The sequence below is a fragment of the Lygodium microphyllum genome, chromosome 21 (assembly GCF_053477565.2).
Source record: "Lygodium microphyllum isolate KBCC chromosome 21, Lygodium_microphyllum_v1.1.10, whole genome shotgun sequence".
Taxonomy (NCBI): domain Eukaryota; kingdom Viridiplantae; phylum Streptophyta; class Polypodiopsida; order Schizaeales; family Lygodiaceae; genus Lygodium; species Lygodium microphyllum.
The window spans coordinates 65,979,731-66,004,916 of NC_141155.1; the positions used below are offsets into that span (position 1 = coordinate 65,979,731).

The 25,186-nt window shown below is 40.0% G+C and overlaps 1 protein-coding gene across 6 annotated transcripts in view; it reads left to right on the plus strand.

Annotated features, from left to right (window-relative positions):
• Positions 1-15,118: 15,118 nt before the first annotated feature.
• The window catches only part of LOC148018087 (WD repeat protein), a 75,163-nt gene continuing 65,095 nt past the window's right edge, over positions 15,119-25,186 (plus strand). For 5 of the 6 annotated variants that reach the window (XM_087661763.1, XM_087661764.1, XM_087661767.1 and 2 more), the window contains exon 1: positions 15,119-15,420. In XM_087661763.1, the coding sequence (XP_087517889.1) occupies positions 15,285-15,420 (136 nt within the window). In that variant the 5' untranslated portion in view covers positions 15,119-15,284. Of the gene's footprint in view, positions 15,421-21,832; positions 21,932-25,186 lie in introns of all 6 variants that reach the window. The other variant, XM_087661765.1, reaches the window with a different exon arrangement.

Below are 25,186 nucleotides of genomic sequence, written 5' to 3' on the forward strand. Positions count from 1 at the left end.
ACAATAACTCTTGACTTACTTCATGAATACATTGGATCCTTCTCAACACATTTTGATATTCGAATTCTCCACAATGATCTCAAGAGTTATAAGGATAAATGACCAAGCCCACACCCTAGGAAGTCATAAAGTTGAGTACCCTTCCATTGCCACAAGGGAAACCAATGACACACTCGACCTAAATCAAACAAACCTTCACTTTTCCAGGGATCGAAACTCGAAAAGAGATCACATGCTTAGAAATGAAAAACTTCTTCTTCAACTCCACAACATGACCAACCAACTGCAAGATAAAATCCAAATCATATGTGCCCAAAGGAGACAAAACCCAACCACCATGTAATCATCTCATGACCCACCCCACACTTCATCTATCATACAACCTTGCAAGATTAGTGCTTGTTGAAAATGCATCATTCAGGCCATGTGTCCTGCTATTGTCCCATACAAACCAATGCTTGGGACCCTCAATGCATTGGATTCACCTCCGTGTGTCAGGAATGTCCAAAGCACGCAACATCCAATAGTGATTTCCCTACACCTAATGGCCCTAAAATTCATACTCACATGGAAAATCTGTCACCATTGACCCTAAAGACAATGAGCTAATCCCACCTACCCATCTTAGGGTCAAATTAATCATTGCGAAATGAGAGCATATCAATGAAGCTTTCATTGACAAAGGAGCTGATTACAATATCTTCACCTATACCACTTGGACTTGCATAGAAAATGAACTAGTGCCAACAAATGCTACAATCACTCTTTATGGAGGATGACCATACTCTCTTCTAGGCAAACACAAGATCTTAATGGCCTTAGAAACTAAAAGCTTGCTAGCTATGTTTTACATTTTTCCTAATTGAGAGGATGTTGGGAAGGAAATCTTACTTGCCGCACCTTTCAAATGCACAAGTAAGTGCGATGTTGACTACAAGATGACATAACAACTCCACTTGACCCTACCTAGTGTCAAGATCATCGCAATCTTTAGCAAAAGTAACCTTGTCATTGCTCAAGACAAGGGTAAGCAATCAGCTTCTAAGCTAGATAGAAACTCAAGCCATGTGAGTCATGAAGTTCTTTGAGAACTATTGATGGCACAAGAACAACAACAGATCCCCTTAGCGCAGAGTTGTTGAGTTAGTTGCAATGGAGCTTCTGTGTAGAGATGCAGGTTGAGAGAGAGAAGAGATAGAGACACACGATTTGTGGTACTGAAGAGTGTACCTCAATAATGATTTTAGATAGGTATATGTACTATGTACAACCTAGCCCTTATGGGCAGACACAAGCAGTGCCCTTTATCCCAACAACCTCCCCCCTAAAGGCAATGTGCCCAAAGGTAGAGAAAAAGAATTAGCTAAGTCTAAGTATCTACAAAGCTGAAGAGACTATACCTATCCAATATCCATCATCTACTGGCAATGGGCAAACCTCTATGCTAGAAGACCCTTCATGAGAAGGTCTGTAGGGTTATCATCAATGTGGACCTTGACCAGCTCAATGCTCTTGTTGTCAAGTACCTCTTTGATGAAATGATACTTCACATGAATGTGTTTTGTCTTTGCATGAAAGACAGAGTTTTGTGCTAACATGATAGCACTCTAACTATCACGGTGAAGAACAAGAACCTCAGTAATCCCAAGCTCAACAACCAAACGTGACAACCATAAGGCCTCTTTGCATGCCTCAGTGGCAACCACATACTCTGCCTCCATAGTAGACAGTGCAACACACTTCTGCAGCCTGGATATCCAAGAGATAGATCCCCCTGTGAAGTTAAACACATACCATGTAGTGGACTTCCTGAATCTACATATCCAGCATAATCTGCATATGTAAAGCCAACGATAGATGTCTTCTACTTACCAACGCAAATGCACAAATCCTTTGTACCTTTGAGGTATCTCATAATAACTTTCACTGCTTCCCAATGCTTCTTGCCAAGGTTTGCCATGTACCAGCTAGCCACTCCCACTACAAAGGCAATGTATGGACGTGTAGCAACCATAGCATACATCAAACTGCCAACAGCTGAAGCATATGGAATCTTGGCTATTTCAGCCTTTTCATCATTAGATGTAGGGTTGTCCTCTGCACTGAGTTTCACATATGGGGGCAATGGAACTCTGATTGCTTTCCCCCCTCCATATTGAAACGCTGCAAAATCTTGGATACATACTCCTAATGAGATAGATAGAGTAACCCCTTTGATCTATTTCTGAGTATCCGCATCCCAAGAATGTGATTGGCATCACCAAGATTCTTCATGTCAAAGCTACTATGAAGACTTTGCTTCAATGAATCCAAGGCATGAGTATCCCTGCTAGCAAAATCATCATGTCATCAACATATCGAACCAAGCTAATCAGGCTGCCATCTACTACCTTCTTGGTGTACAAGTAGTGATCAACTTGACTTCTCTGGAAGCCATGAGACTACATGAAAGTATCAAACTTATGATACCATTCCCTTGGTGCTTGTTTCAACCCATACAAACTCCGTTTCAGTTTACAGACCATCGTATCTTTGCCGTTAGCAACAAAACCTTCAGGCGGCTGCATATATATGTCCTCATACAAAGCACCATGTAAGAATGTAGTCTTTACATCCATCTATATGAGCTCCATATCTTCAGCTGCAACCAAGCCCAAAATGGTTCTTAGAGTAGTCATCTTGACTATGGGAGAGAAGATCTTGTCAAAGTCAATTCCATGTTCTTGCTTGTACCCCTTTGCAACCAACCGCGCTTTGTACTTTTGCGAAGAACCAGAAGTGACCTTCATCTTGTAAACCCACTTGCATGGAAGAGTTTTTTTCCCTTTAGGCAGCTGCACCAAGTCCCAAGTACCATTCGTATCAATTGATTCCATTTCTGACAGCATGGCCTTGAACCACTTCTTACTATCTGGTCTACTAATTGCTTCCTTGAAGCATGACGGCTCACCACAATCCATTGACATGACATAATCTGCAGCATACTATGCACTAGGAACAAACCTATCAAGTGGTCTGAATGGTCAAGTCAACCTATGGAGCAAAGGCTCAGCATTTGCTGGCTACTAGGCCTGCAAATCTACATTGACAGGTTGATGTCCTAAAATACGGGCCTGTAATTCTACATGTACAAGTTGCAGTCCTAAAATTCTAGCATGTTGTCCTAATAGCTCAAGCTATCCTAACCGCATGTTTTTAGGCTGAAACTGTGGTGTATCATGGGCAATACCTTGTTGGTCATTTCCAGCACCATTTCCTACATTTTCAGGAGTATTTACAATAGGTATACGCTATTATCCACTGGACACAAATGGCTGTCTAAAAGGTACATCCTCTTTGAAAAAAACCCTCTTGACTTCCTCAGTCTTCTTGGGCTACTTATGTATGCAATCTTCATGGAAGATGATGTCATTGCTGCATACTATCTTTCTTTTCTCAGGATCCCAAAGTCTATACCCCATCTCACCCTAGGAACATGCATTTACAGGACTTTGGTTCTAGTTTGCTGCGTTCTTCTTTCCGTATGTGCACAAAAGCCTCGCAACCAAACACTTGCAAATGAGCATAAGAAGATGGCTTGCCCAACCACTCTTCTTGAGGGACTCTCCCTCCCATGGTGACCTGTTAATCAAATGAACGGTTGTCATAATAGCCTCTGACTAAAAGCCATGGGGTAATGTAGCATGAGACAACATCGTATGGACCTTATCCTGTATGGTCCGATTCATGCACTCTGCAACTCCATTTTGGGGTGGATTATGAGGGCCAGTGAGCTCTCTCTTTATCCCCTTGCTGTCACAAAATGCCTAAAAGGCTTTGGACACATACTCCCCACCATTGTCAGAGCAAAGACACTTAAGTGTCTTATCAGTCTGATTCTCTACCAATACCAAGAATTTTTTAAACTTATCAAGCACTTCGTCCTTGTTACAAATAGGGTAAACCCATACCTTCCAAGTAGCATCATTGACAAACGTGACAAATTATTTCTTTCCTCCTTGAGATAACTCTGGCATCTGACATACATCGGAATGTACTAACTCTAGAGGCAAAGATTTCAATGAAAGAGACTTTTTATGAGATGTTTGCGCATGCTTCCCATAAACACATCTTGGGGACAATTATGTATGTGACATTGCAGGCATTGGCAATGTGCAATTGCACTTTCAACATGGATCAGTCTTCACTCTTCAGAATGTAAGGCATGTACTGTAGCTCAAGAAGAGCTTGATTAGTACTTGTTAGCTAGATGATGATGGTTTTCATACCACCTTTGGTGATGGGAAATGGAAGATTTATAAGGGATCTAGGGTTATTGCTAGAGGTTGCAAGGGTGATACTTTGTATCCACTTCATGTATCTAGTGTGTGTGACCATGTTGTCACCATAACCAAGAAGCCAAGTGTTTCCTTGTAGCGTGGCCGATTGGGACACATGAGTTAAATAGGAGTGAAAGTACTTTCTTGTTTGGGTTACTTGCCTTGTCTTTGTTATGCTGATTTTGAGGAATGAGATCATAACACCATGTCGACCTCCTGTATAGTCTATAAACCACCACTGACAGTGAGGGGTGACATGAAAAGAGGCACTTGAATCCAAAATCCAAGTGTGCATGCCATCATCTCTATCAGCTACTATCAAATCATGTGCACTGAAACATGAAGAGACAAATAGTACATCATTCCCACTGTCTCTCTCATGGCTAACTACATTCACCTCTTCAATCTTTGCACTTCTCTTCTTAGCAGGCTAACTCTCTTTCTTCTCTTCCTTGCTGTCATTCGTCTTTTTGCCCTTCCCTTTCTCTTTCTTCCATTTATAGGAGTCATGTTTGAAGTGACCCTTCTTGCCATAGTGATGGCATTCAACATCCTTACCACATGATTTACTATGTCCCTTGCTATCAGATTTGCCTTTTTTCCAATGATTTGCCTCTAGTATGCAAAGCACTGGAAGACTTACTGGATGCATTATTCTACCGATTCATTTCTTCCATGAGTAGAGCACTCTCTAAATCAGCATACAAAAGCATATCATTAGAATTACTCATAGCAGTCCTAAAGGTATCCCAACTCTCTGGCAAAGTGCAAAGCAAGAATGTAGCTTTGAACTCATCATCAATATTGAACTTCAAAGTGGCAAGCTGGCTGAAAATGGAGTTAAATTCACTAAGGTGAGTAGACATTGCAGTACCCTCTTTCATACGCAAATCCATGAGTTTCTTTAGCCAATAGACTTTGCTTGTAGCACTCTTCTTGAGGCATACAATTCTTCCAGTCGCTTCCAAATGTCATAAGAAAAATCCAACCCTTCAATGTTAAACAACAAGAAGGCATTAGAAATCAATAGCTCAATGGTCGAGCATGCAAGCTCATTCAACTCATCCCAGTGGTCTTGCTCTACATTAGTTGGTTTTGTTCCCTTTACTTTAATCGACTTTGCTTGCTTCTTTTGCAACAAGATGTTATAGCACTGCTTTTGCCAAACTGCAAAGTTGTGTGCTCCTTCAAGCTTCTTGATATGCATAAGATGATTGTCACTGCTGCTAGCCATGATTCATAGTCAAGTAACTATATGACAGTAAATGACAACTAATGTTAAGTAATGACAGCTCCAAAATCCACTAAGCAGTATGTTAGGAATATCCCCAAGTATGTAGCAACAAGAACATATATCAGTTCATTGCCCAAAATGCCTCAAAAGCATTCAATGACAATAAACATACCAATTTCCTAACAAAAACAAAGTGCAATCCTGAAATTCCTGACAATACATGTGGTTGTCCTACAATTCAGGAGTGTAATCTAGAAATTCCTGACAATACAGGTGGTTGTCCTGCAATTCAGGAGTGCAGTCCCCCAAGCATTAAGGAAAAATTTGTCATGAAAATTCAGAACTGAAATAACCTCTCATACTAACTGAGATTGAGCTCCAAAGACCATGCAAAGCTGGTGAAAACATCACCATAATGTTCTTGCATAGAAACATATCAAATTTCCTGACAGTGAGGTATGTTGTCCTCGATATGTAGAAAACTGTCCTGAATGTACAACAATAGACTTGTAAGTAAAGTTGATCCAAAAAATGAGCTCTAATCACTGCTCATATGCATTTTGGAATCAAATCCAAGCATGTAACATCAACCATAAGCATGAATACATGGTATAGAATGCTCGAGACCAAGTCCAGAAGCAAGAGATAATGCATACGCAGCCAAAATGTCATTCAGCCTTGTTATTCCAACACCCAAATCTCTGTCAAAAACCAAGTGAAATCTCAGTCAAAATCAACCCAAATGCACTTCAATACATAGGCATATCATTCCTCAGTGTCTTGACATGACTTGAGCATGTATACGCATCAACATGCATGTCAAAGGACCAATGTCATTAAAGGATAAAGAGCTGCATGTAATTACAGGCTGTGGACTGTGTATTCCAGCTACAAGCAAGTCTACAAACTGAGTAAAATGATTGCCAAGATTAGCTCCAAATGATCTCAAGACAATGCCACATGATCCCTGAGACATCCATCATTCACCACTGACATTCAATAGCCATCAAATGAGCATGATCTGTATGCACCAGACACACAAAGATATATGATGTCCTGTTTATTTCAGATATGAATACTATGTATTTTAGACCTGAAGTTGAATGTAGGTTGGTCCAAGTGTTGGAATGCTGGTCCAAGTGTTGGAGATGATGGGGAGGGTCCCCATGTGGCCAACGATAGCTATCAACAAGCTCAAATAAAGAGGGAAGCTTCCTAAGCTAACAAGTACAAAAGGGAAACCAATGTGTCCACCTCATGGTACTACTCAAACTGCACATGGCTGCCCAAGTGAGGAAAAAGTCACACCATCAAACAAGCAATGAGCAGCTACTAAAGGCATCAAATAGCCCACTTAGGAGTCTTGAGCCTCCTAAAAATGCTTTGCCTAAGTAGAAATAGGTTATCGAGCAGCAGTAACCTTGTGAAACTACTCAACCTATGCAAGTAAACCCACACAAATCAGCCCAGGACATAGCCACACTCGACTAGGATAAGGATTTGACCAAGCAATCTATCTCAACTAATGAAAGTAGCCAGTCCATAACTTAGCTACTATTATTTTCCAACAAGAATCTCAACAATCACTGCCTTTGGCTACGAGACAGAGCCCATGTCCACATAAGAGCAAGCCCTTGTCAGCCCACTCACATAAACAATGTTCTAAGAAACATCTTTGTCACCTCTAGAAAGCCCTATGCACCTTAAGCCTATGCTCATAAAGAAAACACTTGAGGAGATGGCGATGAGGTAGCACAGTAGACCAATGGGCCAGTAATAAAGTGTCTAGTCTAGCTAGATGCAAAGCTAGCATTGCTCACATGAGCATGCATTTACATTGACATTAGGAAGCTAATGAACAATCACAAAAAGCTCTTAGAAAAGCCATTGACCTGGGATGACTAGTAATAAATTTACTCTCCCTACACAACCATTGCTAAGGAAATCATGAAGGTATGCCAAAAGCCACAGCTAGAGAGTTGCATGTAATTTCCTCTTTCTACATTGCCCTATGTGAGACAAACAAAGGAAAACTAGAAGCATTAGAATAGAAAGGGAAAGGAGAAGGTGCTTTTAAGAACAAATGGCATTCTAATTGCAATCTAGCAACTAAAATTAGCCACCAACTAATGACAATAGCTAAGCAATGAAAGCTCTTTGGACATCCTCGCATGATCATGCATATGTTGCTCCTACATCCTTATGGGTGTTATCAATCATCCACAACTTCAAACTTTCAGCCCCACCAATGTCCAAAAATACCCCTTGTACAATAAACTTCTCGCAAAAGAAGACCTACACGTGGCTAGTAGGCTAGGAGTAGGAAGCATGGTGCATGATGTTAGTGCATATGTATTATGCCTTACCCAAGACCCAATAATCCTAGGTAGCTATGCTTTGCTTCAATACAATCCTGACTTCTTCAAGTGGTTGACTCCACAGTTCGTGATTTTGCCCTAGTGCCATCCACTCCTTCATCAAAGAATGAAAGGTAAAGTGACTCACCCACGACCTTGCCTCACATGGGTAGAATAGAAAGTCATCCCAAAGACCTAGGCCAAGAATCCATACCTCCTACTAAAGGAACCCTTAACAGAGGCTCCAAAGGGGACAAGTCACTGCCCTCAAAGACACATCCATAGAACTTGAAACACACAAGAGCCCCTTAATCCCAGGAATCCTTTTGAACAAAACCATGATCTAAGACTGCAGTTGCCCTCAATTGCTACAACTTCCAAACCCACTAACTCAATCATTACTACTTCCCATCAAGAAGTGGAATCACAATAATTGCACTTCCCAATTGTGAATAAACCCACCAACTCCCCCATGGAAAATATGCCTACTACCTCGAAAAGAGTGCTACTAGCACAAACCTAGTAAGCCCTCAAGAGTTATTAGTTCTTAGGTCAAGCCCAATCCACTCAAAACCTCTAGCTCAATTAAAACCTCCCTTGAGATGGATGTGAGGATTGAAGGACATTACAACAGAAATTGCCCAAAATGAGAATCAACCATTGCATGTCTACCTTCAAGAGCTAAGTGATAAAATCACGTTCCTTGCTTGTGTTTATGCCTAGTCTAATGTTGGAATCCTCCATGAGGACTACTTAACATGGCCACTATCTTGGGAAGAGCATGAACATCTCAATGCGACGAGAGCAATATGGTGATCAACTAGATAACCTTATATGACTCATTCTAGAAGAGGATGCTGAGAAAAACCATTTGGTCCCCACATTTTGCAATCCATTATGCCCCCCAACCATCAAGGAATTACTAGCGATAGAACCCCTATGTGCAGTGTAGTGATGGTGCGTGCTTTTTCTTTTGAATAATTCTAGACTTACAGAAGGGATAATAGATTTTTTAGGGCTTGGGAGGCTGAGAATAATCACTCATTGAGAAAGTAAATTTGTTTGATCTTTAAGCCTTGATTTGAAAAGTTGTAAAGAACCTATTGTCGACGAAGAGTTGAAAGTTTGAGAGATAGTTGAAATCTTTGGGTAGTTGTTGCTCTTCATGCTAGAATGGTAGAGAGCTTAGGGTAGCAGGTGAGATTTGTTCGATGAAATCAACTCCTTAATGTTAGCTTTATTCTTGTGTTCCCTTGGAGTTTATTGAGAATCCTACATGTCTAACTCTTTAGTTTTGTTTGTGTCATTTAGGTCTTCCATAGCTCGGTGACTTGTTGCTTCCTTATTGGTGCATTAAGCATATTGTCCACTTATTTATCTACATTCACTTGATAAAATTTGAGAGCATATGCACTTGAGTTCATCAAATTTTTAAAATTTATTGTTTAACATCACTTACCCATTCATGCTGTTAACAATTGGTTGCTTCTGTGTGCTCCCTCCCTGCATGAAAAATGATGTAATGCTTCCATGAGTTGTAGAGGTATTAATAGTGTAGTGTGTGTGAAAATTTTAATGTGTTTTTATTTTTTTGGTTTTCGGTTTTGGTTTTATAAATTCTATTGTGTACAAAATTGTAATGTACAAGTTTTTATGGTACAAGATTACTCTACCAATATATGAGCCATTGATAAAAATCAAGATTGTATTGGAGTGCAACATATTTGTCAAGAAGTTATGGAAATTTTTCCATTAGGGTTAGATATGATGCAATATCAAGTACCACACCTCCTTGATTTAATCAGATCGCGACATGGAGCTCTTTTTCTATGAGGATTTTTTAAGTAAGGGAAGGTCTAAGAGAGGTCTGATTAGTGTGACTCCTCATACAATACCAAGTATTTGTAGGGAAGTTAGCCACATACATAAGTATGCTTAGTGGCTTTGGACTTTTGGCTCCATCCTTAATCCCTTAGCCCTCTTGCTCATTCCCCCCACATTCACTCAGGGCACATCAAGGGCAGGGTATACCTAGGAAGCATACCTTGCCTATTGTTAGACCTATCACCTTGGGTCACTTGCACATTTCATTTCCTATATCACATCAAATGCCTCGACAAAGCAAGGTGGAAAAGAGATGGAAGAAGAGACCATTCTCTTCAACCTCATTACAAGTAAATACTATTGGAGACTCTTATCGTCAAGCCATTCAACTACAATGCATCTTGTCTAGCTAATAATGACATCTTTAGAATCTCCTTCAAGGACAATTTTAGGTAGTCACAATGATTTTTCCATCTCTTCATCAATAATGCCACTGTGAGAAACCAAAATGGCTATCTTCTAACTAAGTAATACCTAATTATTCATGTACACTCACATAATATTTGCACCATAACTTATGTATGGTTTGGGTCCTCAAGTGTGGGACAACACTTCGGGTTTCCTTAGAGTTCAACTCATCTCCCAAACCAGCACAATATATCCTATGCACAATAAGAATACTAGCATGGTTCCCTAGGGAGAGACTACACAAATGGTTTTCAATTGTAGGTACTAAAGATTCCAAGGATCAATGCACAATTAGTTGTTCTCCAAGATCTTCCATACCAATATTTTCAATCTTATCCACGAGGAGAATCCCAAAAGAATCCCACTAGATTCAACAACAAGGACATCTACCACCACTCCAACAACAACTTACCTTACAACTGTCAAGATTGTGGGAGAGAAGGAAGGAGTCTCACTTGTAGCTTTCTTGCTTGCACAATGGGGGAATACACACACAGGTGGAGGCTGAAAACAGTTTTTCTCTTCTTAGTTGTGTAAGCCAAAAGAACTCTCATACAAAGAAATAGAAGAACCCTATATATGGGTCTCAAACCAAACTCAACTAACTAAGGTGGCATACTAACCGAGCCACGAACTAGAGTAGATAAGGATAGCTGTCATCTAGCTATTATTCATGGGCGGTGTACCAACCGCATCTGCAACTGACAAGTCGATGACATAAATGCACAACGGTCACCCTGGCATATCACGAGTGGAGCTTGATATCTCAACAATTGATGGGTTTAGAGCGAATTTTTTTTTTACAACAACTAGAAGCTTCTACGCCATCAGTTTAAACAACTCCCCCAAGGCTAGTATATGATAGCTCCTAGCATTAACGTCTTTAGTGCAAGTTGAAGCATGCCATCTATGATGTAGAGTGCCATGGGAATGGCACTCATCTAGGAGGAGGATAATGTTAACCATTTGAAGTATGCAACCTAAGAAGTATGTAGAGTATAACATGCAAGCAAGCACAAGGAAGAGCATAATTGAAAATAGTATTCAGATTATTAACCACACTATAATGTGCATGAAGCACATGTATATTCCAATACCCAAATGGTTGCAACAATTGTTTTGATTTATTATGTAAATCTACAAGCCGAGCTTGATTCCATTGTTGTGCCGCTACACGCACACTGTATAAAAAAATCTAGAGTGTGGCTTTCTTATTGATTTAGAGAGCCAATGCCATTCTAGACATTAGTGTTAGTGTCCATGGTTCAAAACTCTAATAGACAAAAACTCTTCATAATGCACGAATTAGTTGTCTATGAGTAGAGTTTTTGTCTATTAGAGTTTTATCTTCTCATAATGCAGGAATAAACTGATAGGCTTCATCTCTGTGAGCATTCTTCTGCATTTTCTAATTCTTTTTGGGAGTATTCTTCTATGTCTTCAATTTCTTCGAACCCCTTCTCTTCCGTCTACTCCTCTCCCTGAATCTACCTTTACCCTGCTATCTCTTACCCACGTGGTGGACTCTCGACACCATGTTAGGGGAAGTTTATGCTATCATCAGAGGTGAATTCCGGAAGATATTTGGGCTGATTTGGGACTGAAATCTTCAGCCATATTCAGAGAATTAGCTACAGCAGTGTTCTTTTAATTCATTTCTTACTCTACAGAAGACATCTTGTCAAAATATGCAAGTATTATGTGCCCCTATGGCAGGACAATGTTTGTAGATCATTCATAGATGCTTTGAGTTGAATTAAGAGGAGTTTTTTTCTCTTATTTATTGGCTGTGGTAACTTATCCTTATCAAGAACTCAATTTGAAGCTCTCTTGAAGCAAGTTTCTTTGCCTTACAAGCCTTGTAATTGACTCATAAGCTTTTGTCCCTAATAGTCTACATTGAATGTAATCATGCAAAGTTGATTCATGCTATGGCATCATGTATGAATGATGGGATGCAGAGTTATTTATGATACATGACAACATATTGTACTTGATTTTATAATTTGTGATTGCTCTTACAGTCAAGAAAACAAGCTTGATTTGAGTTAGAACTTATGAAATAATACTCTTGTGATCTTTGCTAAGAACATGCAGTTGGAAGCTCTATTAACATCTTCAAGAACTTGGCTTGAAACCTTCAGCCCTTCTCTTATCTCTACCATCTCCAGAGACTAAGCTCTTGAACCCCCATACATTCTTCTCTTGCCAAACCCCTGCGGTGACCTTCAACCCTATGCGCTGCGACATCGTGTAAGTTGTAATGATAGTGTAGGCTCCAATGTAAAAATGCAAAGATTCTAGTTCGTTTTCACCATGAGAAAAGCATGCAATAAGAGATGATCGGTGTTGAGACCCAAAAGTGGGCTAGATGCCCAAGAGGTATGGGGAAACCCTAACTGTAGAAATCATGTATAAAAAGGATAAGAATGAATAGAACATTCTATTCATGTGTGTGCAAACTTTGTTCACTTGCCTTCCTACTTTCATTGTGAGAAGGTGAGTGAGCGTGAGAGTGAGAGATTGAAAGCAAAAGAGTGAAAGAGTGAGGGTAAGGGACCAAGAGAGTGAAGCTCTAATCATCTTCTCTCTAAGCACTCTCTCTTGCCATGCCCATGCTTCTCTTTTGCATGTAGGGGTTATAGAGGATTGAGAGTTGATCACTCACTTGGATCATAGAATGTGCAAAGTGTATCCTTCATGGGATTGAAGAAAGGCCATGTTGCTCACTACAAACGAATGCTTGCATTCATGTGTGAGAGACTATGTGAGAGGTAGTTGTTGATTCTCGTGAGTTAAAGCTCTTGAAGGAATAAGTGTGTGCCCAAGGTCCCACTATGTTGAGCTTATGTAGCACAACACGAAGAAAAATGTATAGAGTTTGTCCCTTCTGGACGGTTCTTACTTCATATGCTAGATATTTGTAGATGACAATGCAGACATTATTGAGGAGGATAAAGATAGTATTTAGCCCCTATTTTCCACCTATGATGCCTTTATAGAGGTGTCAAGGTCTATGGTAAGCATGGACATGAATGAGGTTCTTTGGCTCTCCCACTTTGATGAACCGAGCATTCTTGAAGATTTGGGACTATAGAATATTCATTTAGGAAAGGCTTTTAGGTATTTGGTCTGTCCGTTGTCTTGGTATTACCATGAAAGACTGCTTTCTTTGGTTGAAAAAGAAATTGCTCTCCAAGGTAGATTATTGGGCTAAGATGCAACTATCCTTTGCTAGAAATGTGATTATCCTCATACATATTTTGCAATCTTACTTGATGTTTGCCTTTATGGCGTTCCCATCTGCTAAGTTAGCTCGGGATTAGATTGAGAATAAGTTTAGGGAATTCTTATGGCATTGGCAAGGGAAGCATGCATGGCACTTTGTGACTTGGGCCAAAGTTCAATCCACATGTCTTGGTGGTTTGGGGATCAACTCTTTATTTGACAAAGCTGCAAAGTTTAGCCTAAGATGGCTTCAACAATTGCCCTCCTCAATGTAGCCCAAAACCATCCTCCTTTGAAACTGGATTTCAAGGGCACCTATCAAGAAGAAGATACGGTTGGGTTTGGGATGGTTTCATAGATTGCTCTTTAAGGATGAGAGAATTAAAGTTATAGGTTCCGATATTGCATAGCTTATAATCAATGCTTGGTATAGGGTTATCCCTAGTATTGAATGGGATCCTCTTGTTAGGGGCGATAGTTCACTCAGCCTTTCGATCTAGTTTACATTTGTAGCTGCTTTAGATGGATGTCCCTTCTTTTGTCATTGGCCCAAAAAAGCTTTTTCAATATTCAACAGAGGGATTGGTTTTCAATAATCAAAGACACATAGATTGGCTCCCCATAAATGAAGTCTAGGGTAAATACTCACTCATTGATAAGGAATTGAATAGGCTCACTGATTTGCTCTCTAGGATCAATGAAGGATGGCCATTCATCTCCCTCTCACATGATTAACTTCGACTGGAATCAGTTCTCAACGAGAGACATCAAGGTAGCTAATTTGAGGACTTTGACTAAGCAACATGTGAAGAATTGGGTAATCAAAGCACATGCATTTTGGGTCAAGCATCATCACACACTTTCACTTTGGAATTTGAGGTCCCTAATCTTCTTCTCTTGGAAGGCAATGCCTTACATGAGGTTTAATTTGTTCTTATGGAGGGTGGTCCTAGGTAAATTTCCTACTAAAGATATCATAGGGAGATGAAAGCAAGTGAGTAGTATTTGCCCACTTTGCAAATGATCGGATGAAGACTTGTTTCATCTTTTCTAGGCTTGCCCCTATGCTAGAAGAATTTTGATCAAAGTGCATGACTAGTTGATCCATGCTCAACTCGATGATTTTACTTGGAAAATGGCTCTTCTTGGACAGAAAGGGAAGAATGTCTCCTAGGATGTATGGACTTGGTGTAATTAGGGCTCTTCCTTTTTTAAAGAAGATTTGGGATGTTAGAAACAACTTAGTCTAGAGAGGGAAACCCTAGTTGTACTCTGATTCTTCATATTATTTTGGCAAGTTTTGTCTTGGTGTCAGGACTATTGAAAGCCAATGCAAAAGATCAAAGATGCTAGATCGTCTGTCTTATATGCTACCTAGCTCCATAAGAGCATGAAATCCATTTGTAAGGCTGTAAATACTTACTAATACATACAAAAAGCCTAAGTGAAAGTAAAAAAAAAATATAAGAAAAACCTAAAATTTTTTAAGAAGTCAAAAAGTAAGAAAAAAGATAAATCAAAGTTGTCCTTTAGGTGCACGTGTAAGAAGTTTCGCATTTAAAAAAACTATAGTTACTTGACATGTGCTAGCAAAAAACACAAAAAAATTATAGGGGGAAATTCCTTTATCTCTGGAAATTCATAGGATTTTTTTGTCTAAAAAAATCAAGGTAAACTTAAAATTTGACGGTGTCGCAGTAGCCCACATGGTGTCCCCATGTGGCTGTTACGACGACGAAGCGACTCGTCACTCTCACCATCGCTCCTCTCGACCGCGTTTCCTCAGCCGACGCTGTGCGGCATCCTCTTAGCTTTTCAAACTTTTAAAGCTCAACCGCCGGCACTCGTGTGCTGATGATCTCTCTCTCCCTCTCTCTCTCTCTCTCTCCCCCCGGGCCCCATACCATGGAGTTTCAAGCTTACGTTCCTCTTCACCAACAGACGTCTGCAGCGTTCGAGCTTCCGGGACTGCAGTGGTCTTGCAGGTCGGGTAGGTACAGATAAACCGGGCTCTTTCTGTGTGAGAGAGAGAGATTTGGGGGGGGGGGTTGTGATTCTTCTATCCTTGTAGCCTTGTGGTTTTTTGGCCTTTTGGCTCCATGTGTTAGTTTGAATGTGCTTGGTTTGCCAGAAGGCCCTTTGTAAATTGTAAATATTTCAATTCATCAATTCAATCTTCTCCTTCTTCTTCTTCTTCTTCTTCTTTAGAGAGAGAGAGAGAGAGAGAGAGAGAGAGAGAGAGAGAGAGATTGCTTCATTTTCCAAAGTTCCAATAAGTATTTGATATAAGAAAGGCTCTGAAGTTTATATCTATCATATGACGTTGCATTGAGAAGCTCTTGACGACTCAAGATTAGATGCTAAATCCTTTATCTTTTATACAATTGGACTTTACATGTTCAAAATGGACCAAAAACTGGATTTTCTGAAAAGCCTTTTTATAAAACTCTATCTTCCATTTTAGAGTTGAGGTCTGCTCTTTGCAGTTGCTATACTTTGCAAACGCTCTTTTTCTTCAATCTTCAACCAGAAGCCATTGCCATCCATTTGCTATGCCAAATGCAAGTCATCATGCAGATTGGATGCATGAAGAACACGTGTGGTTTGGTCGTCATTGGGCTAGGTCTACGAGAGAAGTGATTTGAAGTGATGCAAGTCATCATACGTATTGGATGGATGAAGAACAGGGTGTGCATTGGCCACCATTGGGCCCACTTTATGAAACAATATCGTATATTATTTGGACTTGAACTGTATTGTAAATGACTTGACAAGGATTCGAGAGGTTTAAGCAACACGTGAAAGGTTTCACGCTTTTTTTTCAATACGTTGTTGCATTTAAAAGTACCCAAATGATGATGTTAAGAAGGTAATTCTTCTTATAGTTTCCTTTCAAAAAAATTGAGAGAGATTGTTGTAGCCCTCAAGGCAAGATGATCATTGTCTCCTAGGCAATTAGGATGGCTAGTCTGTGTGCTATACCCATCTCCACAAGATATCTACTATACACAATGACTTCCCCAATGTCTTGGTAGGTCCTCTCCATTTGTAGCTTTGACAAATCTTGGTCTTGTAATATCTCCTTACATATATCAAAGGAAGATACTTGGTGGGATGGTGTCTTGGCATTAAAGACACTTGGTGGGATGTTGTCTTGGCATTAAAGTCCCCCCAGGAGGATGACATCGCCCTCCCTCAAGAACTCCCCAATATCCTCATCCAAAGCTATATATGGTGATTGCCTCTCATGTGGAGTTTATTGGGACATCATGGGGGGAAATAGCACATGGCAATGTAAAGAGTGCGCTGCTCACCTTGGATTCTCACCCACATATTCCTGGCGTGCTTAAGAAGGTAATTCTTCCTAGTCATTTAGAGAAATTGTTGTGGCCCTCAAGGCAATATGAGTATCCTCTCCTCAAGAAATGGTTGTTATCTTTATGGAGATGATTGATGCAAATGAAACAAGTCCAAGAAGTGTAAATATTGTAAAAGGCCATCATAGGTTTGACAAAATGTTATAAAAGTTGAATAGGCATGAAAAAAAAAATGCAAGATTAATAAGTACTTCATTTAACATTAGTCTAAATGAGAGTGTGAAACCACAACCGATTCAAACAATGCCATGGATATTACAATGTCGTCTTTGCTATTTGAGAATGACTGTGCCTATAATTAGGCTTATTTGCCACCGCCTCCTTTTCTAAATGATCTTTTGCACCAAGTGAGATAGAAAAAATGGGATAAGAAGTTTCTTCAACGCATGAACGCGACTTCTCCTCTCTAAAATCCTTTTAGGATGCAGCTATATACACCAATTCTCCCTATCTCACCAATTCTTTCGCTTTCGTGTTACTCCCTATAGACAGTAACTCTCTCTCATCACCATGTCCTCTCATGACGTGCCTCGCATTGATGCACTGGTTGTGAGTGAATCCCAATGCATGGAGGATGTCCATTTGACTTCTCATGATCCTAAAATAGTATGTACGAGTTGTGAGTGAATCCGAACGCATGGAGGATGCCCATTCGACTTCTCTTGATCATGAATAGATGTGCATAGGTGTCGTCTCGAATGTCAGATACAAATTTGTCGCTTTTGATGGCTTCGCAAGCCCAGTTGGAAGAAATGCAACAACGACTTGTCGAGCTATGCACTTTCGATTTTCTGCCTTTACTTGTAGCCATGCAGACTTTGTCTCTTTGGTTCCAACATGATTCCTTCAAAGGGGAGAACAAGTGTGATGAGAGAAATACTGATTCGTGGTTGGCCAAATGGATGGCATACTTTGATTTGTACAAGTTTGATGATGCACAATGCAACGGTCAGATATAGATCATGTTAAAGGGGAAGGTGTACACTTGGTGGGTGGGACTATGTCCCAAGCTTGAGACATGGTGAAATTTCAATCAGTTTTTTGGAAGCAATTTGTGATCAACGATTGGATTGAAATTTCTTGCAAATTATTCAATCTAGATGTGGGAAAGAAAACCTTAGACACGTACTCCCAAGATTTGAAGGACCTATACAAAACAAAGGCATTGGATGGCATGCAAAAATTGCTCTACGTGCACTACCTTTTGGGCTACCATTGTAGCACCAAAATGAGATATTGCACAATCCTTTCCATTCTTTAGAGAATGTCTACAGGTACATGAAACACTTTGACGACACTTTGGTTGCAAGCAAAGGTCATTAGTTGATGGGTGGATCCCATTGAGCCCTCTCTAGCTCTAAGTCAAAGAAGGCTCCCACGATAGCAGCTTCTCATCAATAAACTTTGGAAGCATGGAAGAAAAAAGAAGGCAAACACAAGGCCACTTGTAGTGATGATTGTTTAAAGGGTCATTGCTTTGCATGTTGCTAGACTAGACACTTCTATGGGGGCAAAGATTGTCAATAGAGTAAGAAAGTGAAGACAAGCTCCATGTCAACGTTCAAGCTCTAAGTATGCCTTTTGAATTTTCAGTAAATAGTTGTTTTGTAAATGCAAGTAGGTGCCTTGATTGGCTTGTAAACAAGATTGTATTTGGTTTGCATGACCTTTTAAATATCATTGGGACTATTAATGGTCAGTTAGTTATGTTATTTTTTGACAACAATTCCACTAACAATTTTCTTTCGTCTCGATTTTGGTGCAGAGACTACAATTCTACACAACACTAATTGATTGAGTGTATCATGTCCGTTATGTGGAGGGTCTATTTGTGGATCATAGGATTGGTTGGTGCCGCACCTAGATCTTTCGATTTAGCTATACCATGAGCCTTTGTGCTTCCACTTGATGAATCTTGACCATGTGGGTGCCATCTTGGCATGCTGTAGTTTTTGATAGATCTTCCTCACTCTTCATGGAGTAAAAATCTCATGTAATCTCTTTTGAGTTTGATGGTTGGTTTTATGTGATCTAGGGTTGACTACCCTTTCGATATCATAGAATGATCCATAGTCACAAGTGTCATTTTTGGGCTTGAGAATTGTGGGGATAGTAGTGTCTTTTAGCCCCACATCCCATTCCATATGGCTATATAATCACAAACAACGGCAATTACTACCATTCCCCATCCCTATCCAGTTTTGCATCACTCCTGATTGTGATAGAATCTAATGTACATATTATATAAGCCTTAGAATTTAATTAGCATTGTGGTCACCTCCATCTAAAATATCTAAGACACATAAAATGATAGAAAGACACTATATCAAGTGTGAAGATATGCCAGGGTTTGCATTGAGGAAACACAAAGAGTATGACCATAACTTAAAAACAAAGACTCAGACAGTGATGTGCAAAACTCAAACCCTAAACACAAAACTCAAAACTCAAAACACAAAAACACAAACATAGATAGAGAAAGAAGGGAACTTTGAAGTGAATGAATCAACGTGGTAAAGGAATGTAAGAGTGTACAGAATGCTCAAGGGCAGAGCAGTGTGTGCCAGAGTGTGACATCCACCAGAGACGGATCTGAAGTGCTGTATCCATGAGTCGAAGGGGGTAGGCAGCAAAACACAGCTTGTAGGGGTGTGGGGGTGATGATGGAGACCTCCACGAACAGGGCAGCAGCTGTGTGACCATGTTGCAACAGAAATGCAGCAGTTTTGACATGTGATTGATCAGGGTGGCAGCTGGGCAGATTTGGGGCAGCAAACTGTTGTGAAGTCTGTCCAGGAGGCTGGAGAGTTACAGCAGCCTGTCATCCCGCTGCAAAGGCTGTAAATGCAGGCAGATTGGGTGCTGTGATGTGGGTGGTTCTTGTGGAGCAGCAAATGCAGCAGTGGGAATCTCTAGAATAGCAGGGCGATGGCTGAAATCAGGTCTTCTAGGGCTGGAAGGAGAATGGCTACAGTCGATGTGGGGTGGACAGCAGATGGTCGGCAGTTGATGGCTGAAATCTACATGTAAATGTGAGAAACCTGCATAGAAGGATGAGGCTGAATGGTGGGCAGCTTGTCTATGTATAAACGTGGAAGGATCCTCCCAAATCAGGGTTTTGCATATGGGACAAAGAAACTCTCTAGAACTACTCCCTATTTAGTGAAACTTTTGGTAATTTATTCTCTTGGGGCTGTTGTAAAGAGCTAATCAGTGGGTAATGAATTTTTAGCTGGACACCTCCTCTCAGGCCCAAAACAAGAACCAAGAAGGGATTGGAAGAAAAGCTTGAGCCCATTTTAGGCGTCCCACCCCAAAGTAGTTAGGGCATTAAACAAAGGGTGCACGTTGGCTGCCGAGTGGCCTACCAAGATTATAGAGTTAATAGTTAACTTATCAAGGGAGTCCAAGTAGTCACCCTAGAGAGGACAAGGCATCAGACAAAGGGTGATCATCGGTTGTCCAATGCCCTACTAAGTTTTGCAAAGGCGGATGGAACCACAACGATTTTTTTTTTTTTTTTTTTTTTTTGAATGAATAGATATGGTTTGCAGCTTTTCAAGTAACTGGGCCTTGTGGGAAGAATGAAAAGGGATGGTTAGATTCAACATATCACAAAACAAACAAGCTAACCCAACCACTCAAGGGTATCGATGATGAGAGAAAAGGTGAAGGATGATGAGCTAGTAGTGAAAGAACCTTCGATAGAGAGAGCTCAGGATTTGCCCAGATGTACTCTATACAATGAGATGCATTGTAGTATGTTACATGATGAGAATTCGCATGGGCAGGTGTCACTTGGACAACATCCTTCATGGGAAAATTATTCACTTGCCCAAGCGCCCTTTACAAAGATGATGAAATAATGCAATGCAAAGGAGAAGGTACAATAGGGGGGGGAAGGTTGATGTTTAAGACAAGTGCCGAATCATATAGAATACCATGAAAGGGTAGGAATCCCCTCTTAACCCTAGATGTTAATATTGGAGGAGGAAGATGAGCTTGATGTTTGGTCTTCATGTGGTGTTGAGAACCATGATGATGAGGATGAAGCATTCTAACTGTAAGAGCAAGATAGAAGTCATCGCCATGATAGCATCAAGAGAGAAGCTGCACGATTTGCCTTGGGAGAGGAAGCCTTCATACTAGTAGAAGAGCAAATCTTCTAGGAAGATGAAACCACGAAAGAAGGAATGGTGTGCATCCCATCTCTCTAGCCCAGGAAGGACCGGTGTAAACGTGTATGGTAGCCCTACACTGAAATACACAACCGTGCAAGAGAGACCGGAATATGCAAAATGGAGGTTAGTAGTGAGATGCCCCAAAGCAAAGTAAAATAGAAACGTAAAGCTAAATGAAGAAATCATGCAAGAGAGATCGGAATATGCAAAATAGAGGTTAGTAGTGAGATGTTTCAAAGCAAAACAAAATAAAAAAGTAAAGCTAAATGAAGAAACAATGCAATGAGTGTATATGTATGAGTGAATGCAACGGAAGACTAAAGAAGGAAAACCTAAGGATGTGGTCGCCATCGTGTATGTCCATCAGTAGGTTGTTTGCCAATGCAATGCTTGACAATGTGGAGAAGTGGTCCTAGATGGAGGGATAGAGGATAACCTAGGCATGGATGTAAAAAGTGCAATGGGTGTGGAGCTAGCAGACCAATCAGCTAATCCTTTAGGAGTATTGAAAGATAGAGTTTGTTGGGATTGTTTGTGTGCCACATGACCAGCAGTCATTAGGGCAACAATGGGAGGCAACCCTTGGGATGTGGTCATGACACAGAGTGTTGCTAGCTCCTAGGCTTGGGGTGGAGCTTCTTTGGTTCTATGGGTGGGAGGTGAGTTTGATATCTAGTTTCTTTTATGGTGAGTTTGGCTTGCGTCGTGTCGTCTCATGTGCATGTTGGATTGTATGGTAACATTTTATTGGTATCAGAGCATCAACTTGCAATTGGATGCAAGATTTGATGATGTGCATAAAACTATTTTTACTCACGGAACCTTGATGGTTTTTGCTTGATAGGTATGCCTTCATCTCGTTAAGGGTGGTACAAGAAGACAATGCTGGCAAGAGGGGTGTGCATGGGATGCACGTGTTGCGGGTGGTGGGTACGAGAGCAAGGTACGTTGAAACCAGCCTTCCTTTCATGGATGGGTGGTAATTCCTTGATTACAACTCAGTTACAACAATAACATTTATTATAAAACTAATAAATGCAAATTAACTTACAATCTTGGACAATGGACACCTTGTTGGCCCCAAAACTGGTGCCCCTTTTGGTATTTCTTTAATTGAATCGAAGAAGTTGATGTACAATGGGATTCTCCCAATCCCTTTCGGCATTCCAACTCCCCTTGCTGTCTAAAATGATCAGCAAGTCTTCAATCCAATTTGCCCCTTGATTCGGGCAGTCAATTGGCCTTCACCTGCTTAGATGGAGATGGAAAATGCCCCAAATTCATTGATTTGTTGGTCCCTCCACTTGAATTTGATTGAAAACAGCTTCAGCCTTGTTGAATCCAAGTCTTGGAGCTTCTAATTTTTGGCATGCTTCCCGAGGCTGTTGCTAAATCCTAATTTTTACCCTCTAGATTAGGGTTTATAACAGAGAAATCTAAAATTTCTTAATCTCTCGTGATCTCAATGTTGTAATCTTCGGAGCAAGGCTGTAGAAAGGGTGGGAGATGAGAGAGAATGCTGAGGAGAGAAAAAATTCAAACTTTCTTCGAAGAATTGAAGAAAACTAGTCATTTATTGTTGCTGCCCTGTCTCAACAGCTTGTAGATGCAAAGAACTGTAGAAAATCTGTCATTTACTACTATTGCCCTGTCTCAATAGCTTGTAGTTGCTGTCACCTGCTATTGATTGGTCTTCTCCTGCCGCTGGCTACCTCCTCAGAAGGTCCTTCAATGGCTGCAAATTAGACCAGCAGTATCTTCTCTCTCTCTCTCTCTTGTAGGTTGAATGCACTAAAATGCCTCTCTCCAGTCTCTAAAGACGTTTTTCAGTCTTGCATGGGCATTTTTTACAGTGGCAGCCTTTTCAAATGGTTTTTTCAGCATTATCCATAATTAAGTATTATTTTTCAGTCTTTAAATACTAAAAAATAATCTAATAATTATTTCAATGCCCGAAAAAATAATCTGATTAGCCAATAATTAAATTGGCTAGGCAACTTTCATTTTCGAGTGTCTTTGTGCCATCTTTGACCATCAGATTGGTGTTAGGTACCATTAAATGTCACTTCTCTAATGTCACCAATCGACACTTATGGCCAAATGAATGACCTAAGCCAACAACTGGCACCAGATACCACTAAGTACCTGTGCGGCATAACTTATAGCAACTTTTTTCTTTTATATCCCGTGATTTCCTTGGGCCCCAGGCTCGTAAATTTACTCTAATTCCAATTACACCTCACATGTGCAACATTTACTTTAACAATGTGATTAAAAATTAATTCACATGTTAAGTGAGGTTTGAAAGATACATGTCCTCATGACATATGTTCTTTGTTTTGTACCTATGCTTGGGTTTTATGTTGGAATGATGCTTATATATAAGAGTCTTACAATTGTTTTGACGGTTGAAGTTCGAGGAGTTGCTACTCTAGAGCTATGATAGACCATCATTGTAAATTGAAACCTTGTAGCATGAATGAGCATAAGAGAATTTTCATTGATAGTAATTTAATATGTTATGTTAATGTTATAATTAATTTTAATGTTATTGTAATGTTAAATGTTATCTTGGTTTCAATATTTAAATGTTTATATTAATGCTACAGGGTCAAATGATATCGTATCAACATGATGTGTGGATTCTCGAGATGTCTTGATTATAGTCCACATGCTCTTATTTTTTTTAGTTGGGAAAATGCACATTTAAAACAGGTAATCTTACTAAATAAATTTCTTCCCCTTCTTCACCATTAGTTATCTGTCCAAACCCATTTATCAACGTTTTTTGTAAAAGTTTTATCTTAATAATATCATGTCTTCACAAGAAGTATATCCCTTTGATGTGCCCACTTCTACTGAACTTTGGCACATGGAGGATGGCCGTCCTAACCGGAACACATGCATGGACAGCGTCTCGAAGCCTCTTCTTCTTTCAAGTCTGAAGGAGATTTGTCCATTGTGGCGATTCTCCAAGCTTTAATAAAAGAAATGCAACGGCAATTAGCCGAGCTTCGCACTCTCCATTTTCCATGTGTGCCTGTGTCCATGAGGACATTGCCTCTTCAATTCCAAACCGATTCCTTTAAAGAGAAAAAATGAATGTGATGCAACAAATATTGATTCATGGTTGACCAAATGGACAACATATTTTAATTTGTATCAATTCGATGACATCCAATGCATTGGGCAGATGCAAATCATGTTACAGGGGAAGGTGTATGCTTGATGGGGGGGCTTATGTCCTAAGTTGGTGACTTGGGCTGATTTTCCATTAGTTTTTCGGAAACATTTTGTGACCAATGATTAGATTGAAAATTTTCGAAAATTATTTGAGTTTGATATGGGAAAGAAAAGCTTGGATGCGTACTTGCAAGAATTTAAAGATTTTTTGCATAAAACAAACCTTGGACAATTCTCAAGCATTTTGTTAGATGTGATATCTTTTTGGTTGCCGTCAAACCACCAAAATGAGGTGCTTCACAATCCTCTTCACTCGCTCTAGGATGTTTACAGAATGGTAACACTTTGGTTGCAAGTAAAGGGAGCTAGTCAACTGGGGGTTCCCATAAAGCTGTCTTAGTCTTTAAGTCGAAGAAGTCGTCTACTTCGGCAACAATTGGTCAGCAGACTTTGAAGTTCCATAAGAAAAAGAACGGCAAGCATAAGGCCATTTGGTTGCGAGGATTGCTCGAAGGGCCGTTGTTTCATCTACTATTAGATGTTTTCATAGTGATTGTGAGTGTCCTGAGAACCAAAAGGTGAAGTTTACTTCCAAGATTTCGATAAATACTCTTGAGGCTTCATGCATTTCTTTTGAAATTTTATTTGATGAATGTTTCGTTAATGCTAGCAATAGCTATAGTACTCTCATTAGTAAAACAAAATTTCGTCCCTATGATATTTTAAAGATCATTGGACGTATAAATGACCAAGACATTACAATTTTATTTAATAATGACTCTACTTATAACTTTATTTCTCTTCTTGATGTAGAGATTGCGACTCTACATGGTATATGTTCATCGTCTATGAATAGTGAGTCTGATACTAAACTTATGTGATGTAGGACATTATTTATATAGATGAGTTTTCATCTAGGCAAGGTGGCAGATCTGGTGGCCAAGGAAGGGTACACTACTCCACATTGAAAGAGTACATTGGCTAGCTTATCAGCAGCATAGTAGCATTTCATAAG